Below are 16,098 nucleotides of genomic sequence, written 5' to 3'. Positions count from 1 at the left end.
TAAGACATTTGGCTACATATGTACCCAACATTAGTGCCTAGATTTGAGCCCTATTGCTACCTGTATACTTTATATGAACAATAACTGACTAAAGGACCACAAAACCCAGTGGGGTGGCCAATATGTTAGGGTCTGCAGAGCGTACCCCCATTTTAGTTGTTTCTTCAGTGGCAAATGCTGTAAATTCATGGGTTGAATAAGATGCCAACTGGCCCAATCAGCTCTGAAGATCTGGCTCATCGACTACAGTTAGAAAATTGGGCAGATAGGGATCAGGCAGGTCTGAAGATCCCGTTGGACATAAAACACACTGGCAAGTTGATAGCCCTCACCCAATGGATCTCCCTAGACCCCCAGGGCAACGAAGGAATCTGCCTGATTGACCCAACTGGACAGAAAGACACTTGTCCAAGAGACCTCTCCAAAACTATTTGGACATATGGGCAGTTTTTATTGGGTACATAAGGGCAAACACTCAGAAGCGGAACATATACAGAGGGCCACTCATCCCCGAAGGAAGCGCCGGCAAATATAGGGCAAGGGATTAGATTACGATGGAAGGAGATAACGAAACAGACAAGTCACAATTGAAACTGCTTTTTATTATTGAAGGGATGTGATATAGTACAAAGGGGAGTGTACAGCATTCATTGTAGTCAATAGATATCCTACAAGCTTAAAGCCTTGTGACCTGGGTGAACATTCCATGAATGTCTATCATACTTCTCCTTAACTTTCCGCCTTTATTTTAATGCTTTGTTTACTGTACAACCAGACTGTTTCAGGCTCCGACGGAGTCATCATAGCTTACGGCCCGGCGTATCATAACCCAACAAATCTCGTCACTGGCACAAGAAAGAGTTAAAAAGTGCAGGTTTTGCAGACAGGATCCCTATCATTTTTGTTTTTAGCCGTCTACGAATCCCCTAGAATTCCCTTTATCATCCACGCTGTCAGCTCTCGCCTATAGGCTTCTCCAGTAGTTGGGGCTTAAGGTAAACAAAGGAATCCCAGCATTATTGAGAGTAATATCAGGAGGGTTGGAAGTATGGCAACACGTTGAGCCGCTTAAGCTGCGAGTAGGAAGGCAATGAGCATTGTGCGCTTAGCTGCTCTCGTGCTTGTGCAGTTTATAGTTTGGCTCAGCTCTAAAGTAAACATTGAATGGTGGCAACGTTGCATGAATTTGTGCTTTCAATGAACTCGAAAGAAGACATTCACAAGGAAGAACTTGTTCTTGGCTCCGCACGAGAAATTCATCTGCGAGGCGCTTTCTGCTACGATGGGGGCCAGAGTATTGGGCAGAGGTCAAACTCAAAAAGGATTAGTGCTCTCGATTCCCTGAAGTCATGGAAGCTCGAAGCATTGCTCATGGTTGTACGGGGTGCCCACCGGGGAGCGTGGGTTGGAGGCAAATTCAGGCACTTTATGGAACAATGAAATGGTCACATTATTGGGCAACGGGGGCAAAAACAACACATGCTAAGGGCTTTAAATACTGCATGTTGGGTGACTTCCCGAAGTTTAAGACATTCAGGTACTGGGCAAGGTCCGAAGGAAGCAACTTCAAATATCTTCATAGACATTGTGTCCTGGTCCAGCCATATTCCAAGGGCACAATGTGGAAATGATACCAAGATCGTAAGCATGTTGCAAGGGAATCAATACATATCTTCTTAGCTTGTCCTTTACTAATACATTCTTGGGTATTAATGTATTTCATACTTAGAAGATTAATATGATCTCCTCTGGAGTGATGGCTACAGAGGCCTGGTTGGACTTAGTATCTACATAGGAGTGTTTAAATGCAAACCCTGCTCCTAATATGCATGTTGGATAGCACTGAGCTGCTCAGGATATCGTATGATGGCTGCTATCCCATCAGGTTCAGCTTGAGCGCTCCAACACTTCTTTACTGAGGCCTAAAGTGCCTGTGCCGTGTTTGCCTGGAGTGTCTATCAAAACAAACTGCACTACAGCAATTCCCAATAGCGTAGTTGGGAATGATTACATTCAGCATTAAATATACAAGGTTGGGCATCTACATTGTGCTCAGGAAAGAAGCCCTTCCTGCCACACCTAAACCCCACCCCTGCTTCCATTTTTTTAAAGATACAGCACAACTATAGCTCCTTACAATCCATCGGCCAACTGAATTTCTCTTAAGTGACCAGTCGGCAACGCTTTAGAAGATTCCACCTGCTTCATCATGAAGCCAAACGACAATAGAATAAGTTGGGTATGCCATGGCACATTGTCACAGAAAGGCGCCACCCAATGATACAAGACTTTTGGTCACTAAGAGTCTTCAGACTTTGTATGGTTACAGCCAAAATATTCCTGTCTCCTGGTGAGAACTGTAATTCTCGGAGACTTTACATTGTTTCTGCATCCTATGGAGGAAAGAGTCCATTAGGGAAGGTTAGGACATATCATTCCTCACTCAGTCTTGTCTGAAATATCCTCTGCTTTAGCCATGAATCTGGTATAACGAAATAATTAGTCATGTCCTTTTTCATCTGTGGGTAGGCTTATTAGCAATATGAAGGCCATTTGTGGAAAACTTGCCCTTACTTGGAACTACTCTCCATTGAGAATCTCCTCAGTAATGAAGACATCCCATTAGGTGACCCGGGCTAGGTACAGAATATAAAACCTTGAATAAGGACTGACTGTAGTATTAAGTTAGAACAATGGCTGGATTCTAATTAATGTCGTCTAAAGAAGAGTTGAGGAATGGAAGTTAGGAGTGTGCTTTACTGCGGTGTAGGGAAAATGTTCAGCTTCAAGGTTTTCTTAGTACAAAATAGGGACGGCCGTGGGTATGTGGAAGACTGTGCTAGATTCATTAGTGAGATGTACCAATTAACACTGGCATCAGGTGAATGGGGTAAGATATACTGCAAGAGAACTCTTAATATAACAATATTGCTCAGATTACTTTAGCAGTTTAAACCTCTACGGACAGACGTGGCTCCACTATAACAGTTTTGTCTATACATCAAGGAAAATCAAAGCTGATGTTCTTAATAGTGTTAGAAAGAATCACGAGCAAAGTAACCCAATATACAGATACCTTGTAATTGTTTAGTGCAGTTAGTATAAAGAATGCAAAAGATCTGATTGGGTTACAGACGAGGCCAACCATGTCTGAAGGGATGCTCTCGTCTCCTGCATGTGTCAGTTCACGGGGCAACTTACTGCCATTTCCGAGTAGGCTAATGAAGCAAATACCCTGTAGCCCCTTCTAGTAAAGAAGGGATAAACATGTTCCAGGTAGGAGTCAGTTTGGGAATACTGGGAGACTAGGTTTCAGGAGTGAAGGAGTCCAGTGCAGCTCATGCTTAACATACCCAGAATTGCCCGTTGTCCTCCCAACCTGTCCGGTAAAATCAGTTCTGCCTCTCAAAAAAGAGTTATATAATATGTATATAAAAAGGAAATGACTGTCTTCTAATATAGGTCACAAAACCTTCCAGATCAGTGCAATAGAAAGTACAACACCCACCACCTAGCAAAGCAACACAACGTCTATCCCTTGTTTAGCGCGGAACTAGGAGGAGGCCATTGCTCTGCCCACCGCTACTGAAGCAGACGCCATGGCTGCCGGACGCTACGCAGTCTACATAAGGTTTTCCGTTGCCAATAAAAGGGCGGTACAGTCGCTCAATTAGTGTACAGCATTTGGCACTGTCCAGTCATCTTCCGGTTAGGGCTGTAGTGGCGGAGATCTCATGAATGGTGGCTGTTGATTAGACTTCGAAGTTGCTTGGCCACCGTCTCTATCAGCTTCTGTTTGTCCCGCTCGTTTTTCCGGAACTGAGCAAAAACGTTGTTTTTCCGGCTTGAGTCTTTCATCCTGCCAAGTGGGAAAAGAAAAGACATTTATTACCAGCACTGATTTGAGTATGTAAGGTTAAGCCAAGGTAGTTGGGGCCCAAACATACTTAAAGATATCAGGATATGACTGATAGTTAACGCTTCAGACAATAATTAATGTGGTTGAACCGAATCTGGGATCTGGTTTGGAATTCAGACGAATCCCAGCATCTTTCTCCCCAGGATTTAGATCAGGGGTGGGCAAACTTTTTGGCTCAGGGGCCACATTGACTTACCAACGGGCCGGGCCAGCGTCACAAATCACAGGGCCTCTCAGCTCCCTCCAGCTCCACTCCCCAGCATCCCCTCCAGCTCCACTCCCCAGCATCCTCCAGCTCCACTCCCCAGCATCCTCCAGCTCCACCCCCAGCATCCTCTCCAGCTCCACCCCCCAGCATCCTCCAGCTCCACCCCCCCAGCATCCTCCGCCTCTCTCACAGCATCCTCCAGCTCCACCCCCAGCATCCTCCAGCTCCACCCCCAGCATCCTCCAGCTCCACCCCCAGCATGCTACAGCTCCACCCCCAGCATGCTACAGCTCCACCCCCAGCATGCTACAGCTCCACCCCCAGCATGCTACAGCTCCACCCCCAGCATGCTACAGCTCCACCTCCAGCATGCTACAGCTCCACCCCCAGCATCCTCCAGCTCCACCCCCAGCATCCTCCCTAGCATCCTCCATGCGCCCCGTGTGTGGTGATATTACGTGCACGCACGGGGTGCAACCAATCAGGGGCCATACTTCTTTTAAGGGGCACGACTCGGCGGGCTGGATTGAAAAGGCAAGCGGGCCGGATGTGGACATTACATTCCAATGGACAATTAAATGCTACAATTTTTTTGAATGTTTCTCAAATTTCATTGGCAAATTAAGTCATGGATTCAGTTATTGGTTGACCCTTTCCAAGGATTCAGAGTTCAGCTGACTTATAGTGCACGGAACCCATAGATTCTGTAATTACCTATTAATGAACATTTTGATTCCCCCCAGAACACGGAAACAACTGCAATTTATACATGCTCCGAGCATCCAGGAACAAGCGACATGCAGATACTGGTTATGGTTGTGTTCCCCCCTATAAGGGGCATTAGGATTGGAACATTGCTGAAAAGGCGCACACTCATTGGTCTCCCAACAAGTGATTTATTGTACTTGATGATTTCAGATTATCACTTATCCTATCCCAGCATGTTCCCCTTCTACACATCTTTCATTTATGTGTCTATACTAAACAGAGTGTTGGGTCCACCCTCGGCGGTGGTAGGGAAACCTACATATCTATACCCAAACATTTGTTGCTAGTAAACAAGACAGATGACCCAATAATGTGGGCTCCATATGCTCTAAACTAGTGAAGTAAAAACAAAGAGGACTTTAATGATATCTAATGAGGCCTCCGCCCCCCCAGAACCACAACATGGGGGCAGCACCGAACAGCAGCAGGATTGGTGGGCGCCATCTTTTTGGGGTCCTCTTCACTGTGAACGCTGACACGCAGTATGTGCAGTTGAAGCAAGGTCCAGATTGGCTTCAAGTTCAAGTGCTTCTGTAAGGAGATCACGATAGAGAGGACCCCAAGAGGTGCAAAGTGGCCACTGCCAACCCTACTTTGTTACTGAGGCAGGAAAAGTTCTAGCTGCTGTTAGGTAAGTCCCTAGTTTGAAAGGGGAGAGTGAGGCCTGGGAATAGGGTTATTGTCAGGCTTCCCTTCTTCTTTAAAGGTTTCATGAGAGTCTACTGTAATATGTAGGACTCCTCCAAAGTCCTTAAAGACTAAAGGTGGCCACACGTTAAAAGGTCGCCAAGCCAGCGGATCTTCTCCCAATATCCCCACCTATGGGTGGGCGATTTCAGGCAAATTTAGGCTAATTCAATCGTTTGGCCATGGGGCCAAACGATCGAATTATAACAGCAACGGGCGGAGTTTGTTTGGGGACCGCATCAACGAGCCGATGCGGTCCCCGATCCAACTAAATCTTTCAACCTGCCCAATCGATATCTGGACAATTTCAGGGCAGATATCGGTTGGGCAGGCCCACTGGTAGTGCCCATACACGGGCCGATAAGCTGCCCATACACCTTCAGATCCGCTCGCTTGGCAAAGTCGCCAAGCGAGCGGATCTTCTCCCGATATCCTCCACCCACGGGAGGGCGATATCGGGAGAATCCAGGCTAATTAAGTTGTTTGGCCCTGGGGCCAAACGATCGAATTATAAGGACGGGTATAGGCAAAGTCGGGTCGGGGACCGCATCAATGAGCCAATGCGGTCCCCGATCCGACTAGATTTTTTAACCTGCCCTATCGATATCTGGCTGATTTCTGGCCAGATATCAGTCAGGCAGGCCCGTCGGTAGTGCCCATACACGGGCCGATAAGCTGCCGAATCAGTCTAAGGGACCCATATCTGCAGCTACAATCGGCCCGTGTACGGGGACCTTAAGCTCAGATATTGGTGTGAACATATCATGAAGATAAACCTTTGCAGATTAAGGGATTTAGGTGAAACACTTTGAGAAGATACTCCCAATCTCAACTGCATGCTTGGAATGAAACAACTTGACATTTCCTTGCATTTGTCACTCTGTATAAACATCACAAGGGCAGAGACGGAAACCCACAGTACTACAAGGATTAGTATGGAGACGCTATAAAGTTCATTACAAAGGAACAACGAGGTTTAGTGCTGAGTCAGTAATCCAGACAGCTGAGAAGACAGACTTTGGTCACTTCAACAGAAATCATCTGCCATATTATTAGCAATAATTCATCATTTAAAGTCTCAAAAGCACAGAGCAACAGTTATGCATCAATACTTACACCCGGTGGATCCTTTTATTGGTGGAAAATATACAGTAAAGTATACATGGAAAAGAAAAGTTGAAGTCAAATTAGGAAATGAGAAGCAAGGCCAAGTGTGACCAGAAAACTACATGACAACACCAAGGCCATGATAACCCCAAACAGTTAGTTTTATATATCTAAAGGTATAAGGTTAACCCTAATCCACAAACCCAAAAACCCTAACTCTAAAACACCTCCAATGGACGTCCTATTAACCTGAACAATGACGTAAAGCAAACAGCCATTCTCCCCAAATCTCCAATGTTCAGACTGGGTCCCCCTGTAACTGATCCAGAACACCCCCGGAGGGGCCAGAACTGCAGTTTGGGAATTGCTGAGGATGTGTGGTGCAATTGTAGTGTTTAGGGACTTAGACCCAATTCAGATGACAAAATAAATAAAAAAATAAGGGGCACTATTAGGAGCATGGTTCATCAATGTTTCCTCACTAGACCACCCAACTGCCTTGTTATCTACACATCTACCTACACATATGTACTGCTCTAGTTTTCAAAGTGCTGTATAACGACTTGGAATGATGGGACCATGTCATATGTGGAATATCCCAATTTTATCTTCTGCTGGCCTCCATTCTACTCAAGGGTTGGCTCTGCTAATGAGTAGGTGGTGCCCATACACCTTCAGATCCACTCACTTGGCGCCAAGCGAGTGGATCTTCTCCCGATATCCCCCACCTAAGGGTGGGCGATATCAGGAGAATCCAGGCTAATTCGTTCGTTTAACCCTGGGGCCAAACAATCGAATTACAACGACATGTATAGACAAAGTTGGTCTGGGGACCGTATCAACAAGCGATGCGGTCCCCGATCTGACTAGATTTTTTAACCTGCCTGATCGAGATCTGGTCGATTTCAGGCCAGATATCGGTCGGGCAGGCCCGTCGGTAGTTCCCATACATGGGCCGATTAGCTGCTGAATCGGTCTAAGGGACCCATATCGGCAGCTAGAATCGGCCCGTGTATGGGGACCTTAAGGTACCTGTAAAGATTGTACAATAAGATTTATGGTCCCATGTATGGACCAAAGGCGGGAGTCATGGTACAAGGAAGTGAACACTTGACAAGAACACAACTCATGTTATGGTAAATGATTAAAAAAATCTCTCTTGTAGAGAGTGAGAATCATGAAGTAATAAGAGAGTAAAGGATAATCAGTAATGATTCAAGCTGACTCACTTTTCCAATAAAATGAGGGCCGTGGTGGGGTTGACTCGTAGGTACTTGCACGTAGGTTGCCCGTAATCAGCCAGGTAAGTGGACCAATCCCATTTGATGAAAAGGTCTAATAACTGTGGGAAAGAAGAAAAAAAAATGTGAATTTACAGGACAAACAACATGCAAAGCCTCGGTTATATTGACAGATGCAGCTCAAGTGTAACCACACAATGGATTAGAGCAAAAATTCACTGCCTTAAACTGTACGAGTAGAATGAGCCCGGAAACAAAGCAAAGAAAACAACGTGGGGGTTGCGGAGATGTAAAAGTTCCTTACTTTTATTTCAAAGATTATTGCAAACGGTTAAGAAAACCCCTAAAACCGCTTTTACACAGGAAGTATATCTTCAGAGAGCAAACCAAGACACACTGGGCAGGTAGAACATTAACTGGATTAAATGGAGGGCCTGTATTCAGTCTTAAGGTGGCCATACATGGCGACCAACTTCTCCTGATATCCCCACCTACGGCAATGGCGGTCAGTCCCGATCCGACTAAATCTTTTAACCTGCCCAATCAATATCTGGCCAATTTCAGGCCAAATATCGGTCGGGTATGGCCGTTGTTTCTGCCCCTAAATGGGCCGATAAGCTGCCAAATCGGTCCAAGGGACTGATATTGGCAGCTACAATCAGCCTGTGTATGGCCACCTTTAGACTTAATTTAGCTTTCAGACATGTTCTTTCTCCTTTCCGCTTTAAAAATTGAGGCTTTTTCTAAAATAAGCAATAAATAGGAAAGATTCCTTCTGCAGGTTGAGGAATGTCGCTGTATTGGCCAAACCTTCCTGGCCATAAACGCACTGATAAAAACATACAAAACCTAGTTTCTTACGATTTTCGGACTGTGTCTGGACTCAGAATTATTATCCCAATAATTTTCGTACCATGGCGACTAGTCATTTAGTCGATTGGCCAAATTAAATAATGATAAAATCAGCGCATGTATTGTGTATCTGATGATATCCTTGAGGGACCTACAATTCATTTCCAGGAAGTCACTTTGGTACGATTGGTGCCCACCAACTACTTCATGTTCAGAACATCCTCCCATTTGTTATTTTTAGGGCTTTATCCTACAATTTGAATGTTCTGATCGTTGCATCTAAACATATCCGAAGGTTCGTTGGAAGAAGATTAAAATCTGAACGTGAATGGCCACCTTTAGGACACAAGCCTTGAGGCTTTTTCAACCACAATTCTCAAGGTCCCCATACACGGGCCTATAGTAGCTGCTGATATGGGTCCCTTGGACCAATTCGGCAGCTAATCGGCCCATGTATGGGCACTTCCAACGGGCCTGCCCGACCGATATCTGGCCTGAAATCGTGCAGATCTCGATTGGGTAGGTTAGAAAATCTAGTCGGATTGGGGACCCCATCAGCTTTACCTATGCCCGTCACCATAATTTGATCGTTTGGCCCCAATTTCCCTGTATTCTCCCAATATCGCGCACCCGTAGGTGGGGATATCAGGAGAAGATCCACTCACTTGGTGACATCGCCAAGCGAGCGGAAATGCCAGTGTATGGGGACCTTTAGACTGGTGGAAAATGCTGAAGGTTGATTTCATAAAAACTCAAGACACTGAGGAAAAATTTGCAGTCAGTAAACAATACTAAAATATCTCATCCATCAGTTTTTAACCAACTTCCTGCTGAAAACAATTAAGATGCTGGCCCTTGTGTGGCCGGCTCAATTATAATAGGACACAGACCAGCAAGGCTGTGGAATTGGAGTCGTGAAGCAGAAGTCGGAAGCCATTTTGGTTACCTGGGGTTGAAGTTGGTGGTACCAAAAACTTAGGAGTCGGAGATGAAGGATTTATATAATGAGACTCCACAGCCCTGCAAACTAGTTAATGTGCACTGAGACTCAAGCCATAATCTCCAGACTGAGTTCTACACTTGACCTCTAGACCAAATATTCCTGCTTTGTGACACCACAGAAAGAAAGGTGAGTAGGTGGAGGAACCACACCTTGACTTCAGCAATGTTCTTGGGTTCTGCTGGGAAACCCCGCTGAAACATCTCACGAGGCAGCAGATTAAAGTGAATAATGTGTGTATGTCAGAGCAGAACCCCATTGATGCTCTCACACAGAATAGTTTAGGGTTCTACCACCTCCTTTGGCTCTTTCATGATTGGAAGCCATGTAGGGCTGGTCTGATCTATACTATTACTATTTGTCCTACAGGGCTGCCATGATTAACATTTCTTCTTCAGTGTAGCTGAAACATTCTTTGATTGGCTGCTGTATTAAGGAATCAAGTCCTTATTGTATATGACTCCACTGGTGGCTGACGAGAGATGGCTCAGGGGTGTCCATCGTCCTGTATTTTATACAGAGCTTTGTAAAAATAGGTTTTTTTTATTCTACTTCTACACAACTCAAATTATGCCCAATACTAACTCCTGAGAGCCCCCAACATGATGGACATTTGCCCATCATAAAAAGATGGACGAAACAAGAAGGCTGGACAAACGCTTGTTAGTACTATACACAGGGAAGGCCAAGGGTAAGTATTACTCAAGTGCATCTTGGCCCAAAAAGTGTATTCAATGCTGAGAACATTTTTGTGAGAAAGGGAAAAACAAAAATATGCAACTTGACTCCTGCCTCCCATAGCTCAGGCTCGGGGTAAGTCTTTGCACGAAAATAAAAGGCATCACATCACGCCCTTCTTGACAGCTGTCTGTTCCCACCATGTCTAGGTGATTAACTTTGAAGCCCTTAACCCGTGTTGCCTCGAGGAGTTTTCTTAAACGAAAATAAGCTTAAAATAGCAGCTATCACACTCCGACTGTGGCTCGTTGCCAAGGCCCTTGGAAACCTTATCTGTGAACTCATGGTATCAACTGTAGGGTTCTGTAAAGGAAGGTAACAGGTTCACCCACTGAATGCCCTATGGCCAAAGCTGCAGAGAGAGGTACAAACCAGTTATCCCGAGTTCCCTTCCAGTTAAACCCAAAGTCAAAATTCACCTTTGTTCAGCAACAACAAAAAACATTTAATAAGAATTGGGGGAATTTAACCTCTTAATCAGACATTTATCCTTGTGCAAACATAGGGGAGCAGATTATCATGTACAGAGAACATGGCTTCTCACTATTGGATTGGCAGTTAACCCACCATAAAGGTGGCCATACACGGGCCGATTGTAACTGCTGATATGGGTCCCTTGGACTGATTCGGCAGCTTATCGGCCCGTGTAAGGGCAGCAACGACTGGCCTGCCCGACCAATATTTGGCCTGAAATTGGGCAGATATTGATCGGGCAGGTTAAAAGATTCAGTCAGTTCGGGGACCGCATCGGCTCGTTGATGTGGTCCCCAAATCAACTGCGCCCTTAACAGTCGTTATAATTTGATTTGATATAACCGCATTAGCCTAAATTCCCCCGATATCGGCCACCTGTAGGTAGGGATAATGGGAGAAGATCCACTCGCTTGGCCACCTTTATCTGATGTAGGGTCCATTCAAAATCTGCCACCTCATCTGATGTAGGTTCCAATCAAAATCTGCCACCTCATCTGATACATGGTCCAATCAAAATCTGCCACCTCATCTGATACATGGTCCAATCAAAATCTGCCACCTCATCTGATGTAGGGTCCAATCAAAATCTGCCACCTCATCTGATGTAGGGTCCAATCAAAATCTGCCACCTCATCTGATGTAGGGTCCAATTAAAATTGGTCGCCTCAACAGGATTTGTCCGTATTCTGTAAAATCGGCTCGTTGATGCGGCCCCCAAACCAACTGCACCCTTAACAGTCATAATAATGTGATTATTTGGCCCCAGGGCCAAACGACCACATTAGCCTAAATTCCCCCGATATCGCCCACCCGTAGGTGGGGATATCGGGAGAAGATCTGCTCGCTTGGCGACCTCGCCAGCGAGCGGATCGTTACGTGTATGGCCACCTTAAGTTAAACTAATACAAATGTCAACCTGGTTATCTCACTTAAGCTGCCCAGGGAGCCCAAAACCGATAGTTAGCAAACCCAAAACATCATTAGGGCCTTTGCCAAAAATCCAAAAACACAATACAGAGATTCCTCTTCCGATGGAAAGTGACTGACAAAGCAAAACACATGATGAAAGCCCGTGAAGTAAAGTGGTTCTAACATTTGACCTATGACCCCTTAAAACCCTAGAGTAGCAGAATTCCATTTTCAGGTCAAGCTTCTAAGGTGTTTGCGAAGGTAGATGAAAGTGATCTCTATCTGAAGGCCAGACACAACATCGTGAACAACAACACCCTACGGATAGTAATGGAGGCAATCCGAGGTGTGAAGGGAAGGACGATCTCCTGCAGCGATGCTTAAGTCACCCGAGGTTTAACGAGATGGGCCAGACTCTAATCCCAATGATTTTGACAGCAATGCAGGAGGTATCTGCATTTAAAGAGCTTTAAAGGGCTTCAGGTGAAATTATTGGCCATCTTTGCAGATTCAAGCATCCAGTAGAGGAAGAGTAGTGGAGTAGGCGTGAAGAGGAGGACAATCTCCTGCAGCAATGCTTGTTGGTCACCCAACAATTAACAAGATGGCTCAAACCCTAATGTTTATGACTTTGAGAGCAATGCAAAAAGGGTCTGTAGAGCGTAAAAGGTTTCAGATGACATTAGTGGGCGTCTCAACAGATACAGGAGATCAGTAGAGGATGAACCTATGCCGAATGACAGTGGTGGAAGACCCCAGTATGTAAATGCAAGGAGGCAGACATAGAGTGTTTGCTATTAAAGGAGAAGGAAAGGTAAAAATGAAGTAAGCTTTATCAAAAAAGGTCTGTGTAAATACAGCCATAAGCACTCACAGAAACGCTGCACTGAGTCCTCTATCAAAAGAAACAGGATTTGTTGTCTCTTTGTTTTCCTGTGCCAGAGACAAGCAGCTCTCTCCTGCTCCCCCCTCCCTCAAGAATGCTAAGAACTCCGCCCCCCTTAGGAATGTGGATTTGAGCCAATCAGCAGGAAGCTTCCTCATAGTCTTACAAACTGAGCATGTACACTGGTCTTGGTGCAGGAGCGAGGCATTATGGGAACTTTCTTTACACAGCTCAGTGTTTTTTTTTTATTATGAGGCTTCTGATCATCGGGAGAAATATGAGGAGACTTAAGGGCACTATTGAGAGAACTGAAGGTATGCCTGCAGCTTGGGATTAACTCTTTATTAGCCTTTCCTTCTCCTTTAATGGAGAAAGGCATCAGATGAGTTACTACTACAGTAATGTATAAAAAGAGATCACCCAGCATGCAATAGAAATCTCAGTGCAAAATACTTCCAAACATGAACCCAAGGGCCCAATGACTAGGGACAAAAACCTTTATCCCATTAGAGGTATGCACTTGACCTGTGCAGCCCTATAGTGCAGAGTGACGTGCCTTAGGGCTTCAATGTAATTGCCTAAATTGCTTTGCATTATGGATAATAGGCCATGCAATCTCTATTGCCTGTCTCCTCTTGCATAGGGCTGCTGTAAAAGTTCCTACAAACAGCAGCTAATTGCTTTTAATTTGCCTCCCTAGTTCAAGACTTGTACAGCCTAGGAAGTGGGCTTGGTCTTGGTCATGTTTGGTCTTGGTCATATTGGGTCATCGTGTTAAACCTTGACCCATACTTTTCACCACCACCAGTGAGGTCCTAATGAAGCTATGGGGCCCATTCATTAAATCACGTATTTTTTCTAACTTCTAGAGCTTTTCGTAATGCCCATGATAATACCATTAAAATTCCACTACTATTTAGTGGTTTTCATTAACTTCCACGAAAATGTTGTATTTTTCTACGACTACGACCATTTTGGAATTCATTCAAGCTTTGGTATCGTGACTATCTTTTGGCCAGGCTGGATGTGTAGAGTGCCATTGAGTCCTATGGGAGGCTTCCAAAATTTTACATTGAAGGTGTCAAAGCCAGAAAGGTTTTCACGCTGTTTATGATCGCCAAGCGAGAGGATCTTCACCCAATATCCCCACCTACGGATGGGCGATATCGGGGAACATGTAGGCTAATTCAATCGTTTAGCCCTGGGGCCAAATGATCGAATTATATTTGCGGCAATGGGGCAGTCGGTTCGGGGACCGGGTCAACGAGCCGATGCGGTCCCCGATCCGACTAAATCTTTTAACCTGCCCAATCGATATTCGCCCAATTTCAGGCCAGATATCGGTCTGGTATGGCTGTCGTTTCTGCCCCTACTCGGGCCAATAAGCTGCCGAATCTGTCCATGGGACTCATATCGGCAGCTACAATCGGCCCGTGTATGGGGGACCTTTAGTGTCTGCCTCTGTGGAACTCCAAGACAAATAAACCGCAATTCGTACGTACAGGTTTGTTTTAACCATAATATAATCTGTCATCTTTCAATCTACACAGGACTCGTGGTAATTAAAGCAATTTTTTCTGTGCAATTTGGATACCCGACAGACGGCAGTGCAACTAGAAGTCACAGAGAAGCCGTTTCTCACGGTGTATGGCAGCGCTGAATGTACGCTCTAAAGAAAACAGTGTTTTCATGGCTGTTTGTTTCCTAAAACCCACAAGCAAAACCAGAAGAACAAAAGCCCCACAGAAACGGGGCATATTGTTTTGATGTGGCTTTTGCGGCTCTATCTCCCCACAATAGGCAGCTGTAGATAAGTCTAAACATACAAGCCACCATTTCAACGCCACCTGCATCTCGCTCTCTGGAAACACCAACACTTCAACTTTTCACCTTTCCAAGCAAGAGAAGAAGAAAAAAAGAATAAGATTGAAGCTCGGAGGCATTGAGAGTGTCATGGGACTCGGGAAAGTTCAGTCTGTGCCTTCTGGGGAAGATTCCAAAAAAGAAATATGCAAATACCATCAATTCTTTCGAAACCTGAGTGTCTCCAAGACTCAGGCCCCATACATCAAACATGACAGGACACACACTCGGAGAAAAATGTATTTAGCACAATCCTGTTTGAGTGCGGGATTAACATTGCTGAGCAGAACCGCTGCGCTGCCCGGGTGAATCCAAGTCCCCGTCACTCACACCGACAAAATGTCAAAATACCAGAGCAGGCTGGACATGGAGGCAAATAATATATTGAGCGGCCATTGTTGATTCTTGAGCCATAGCCGACATAATCATAATAATTCCACCCGACTAGTAGCCAGGGATCTCGGTTAACCTAAAAGTGTGGACATAGAGGAAGATGTAAAAAGCGCGGAGACTGCGTCTACTTTGGAAATTCCCTATGGTGGTGCTACTGTTTGGGACCACCAGTCGCAAAAAGATCGTTAAATCCGCCACTAACCGTTCAGGGCTGAAACGGCAGATAAGGAGGTAGAAACAATAGGATTTCTACCTCCTTCTGCCCTGAAGGCAGATTTTGCTCAGGCACCTTCTATGGCACCCGATCAAAATCTTTTAACCCGGCCAATCGGCGAGTCGACTGATATCAGCAGACTCCTGCGATATCGGTCGACTTGCCATACACGCACCGAATATCGTACGAAACAAGGTTTCATACAATATTATCGGTGCGTGTATGGCCAGCTTTAGACCGATTTGGCAGCTTATCTGCCTGTGTAAACGGCACAAGAGATCGTCCAGATCTCAATCAGGCAAGTTTGATTTCTCCTTCGGATTGGGGACTACATCGGCTTGTTGATATAGCCCCCGAACCAACAGCGCCTATGTCCGTCATTTAAATTTGATGGTTTGGCACCTGTCCTTTCACTTATTTTGCCCATCACTGAGCTACTAATCGTTGCGTGACAAAACACTTAGATTTGCAAGTGTGCCAAAAAGGGCAGAGTTATTGGTAGCGACCCGTCACTTAAACATAACATGAAGTGCATTATTAGGAGACCATTCCAAATGCTTGGTATTCTACTTGCAAGATTTGTGGGAAAGCCTATTTAATCTTTAAGATAAATTGGAAAGCCCAGTTTGAAGGTCCTACAACAATGACATTTTGGTGGAAAACATATGTTCTACCCTAGATATATTGGCGCTGTGGCTGAATGACTGGTGCACCGATATTTTTCTACAGTATATATGTAACCTTATAAGCTATGGGGGGGGGGGGCCTGACCAAGGGGGTCTGCAACTAAAAAAGGACTGATGAGTACCCGTCGGTGACCCAGGCTGGAAAGCTTTTAA

At 45.2% G+C, this 16,098-nt stretch overlaps 1 protein-coding gene across 3 annotated transcripts in view; it reads right to left on the bottom strand.

Annotated features, from left to right (window-relative positions):
• Positions 1-581: 581 nt before the first annotated feature.
• The window catches only part of exoc6b (exocyst complex component 6B), a 113,251-nt gene continuing 97,734 nt past the window's right edge, over positions 582-16,098 (bottom strand). For 2 of the 3 annotated variants that reach the window (XM_031895261.1, XM_031895259.1), the window contains exons 19-20: positions 7,919-8,031; positions 582-3,859 (exon numbers count right to left, since the gene is read on the bottom strand). In XM_031895261.1, the coding sequence (XP_031751121.1) occupies positions 3,733-3,859; positions 7,919-8,031 (240 nt within the window). In that variant the 3' untranslated portion in view covers positions 582-3,732. Of the gene's footprint in view, positions 3,860-6,296; positions 6,711-7,918; positions 8,032-16,098 lie in introns of those variants that run through there. The other variant, XM_031895260.1, reaches the window with a different exon arrangement.

Source organism: Xenopus tropicalis, chromosome 1 (assembly GCF_000004195.4).
Source record: "Xenopus tropicalis strain Nigerian chromosome 1, UCB_Xtro_10.0, whole genome shotgun sequence".
Classification (NCBI taxonomy): Eukaryota; Metazoa; Chordata; class Amphibia; order Anura; family Pipidae; genus Xenopus; species Xenopus tropicalis.
This window is presented reverse-complemented; position numbering and strand designations above follow the sequence as displayed.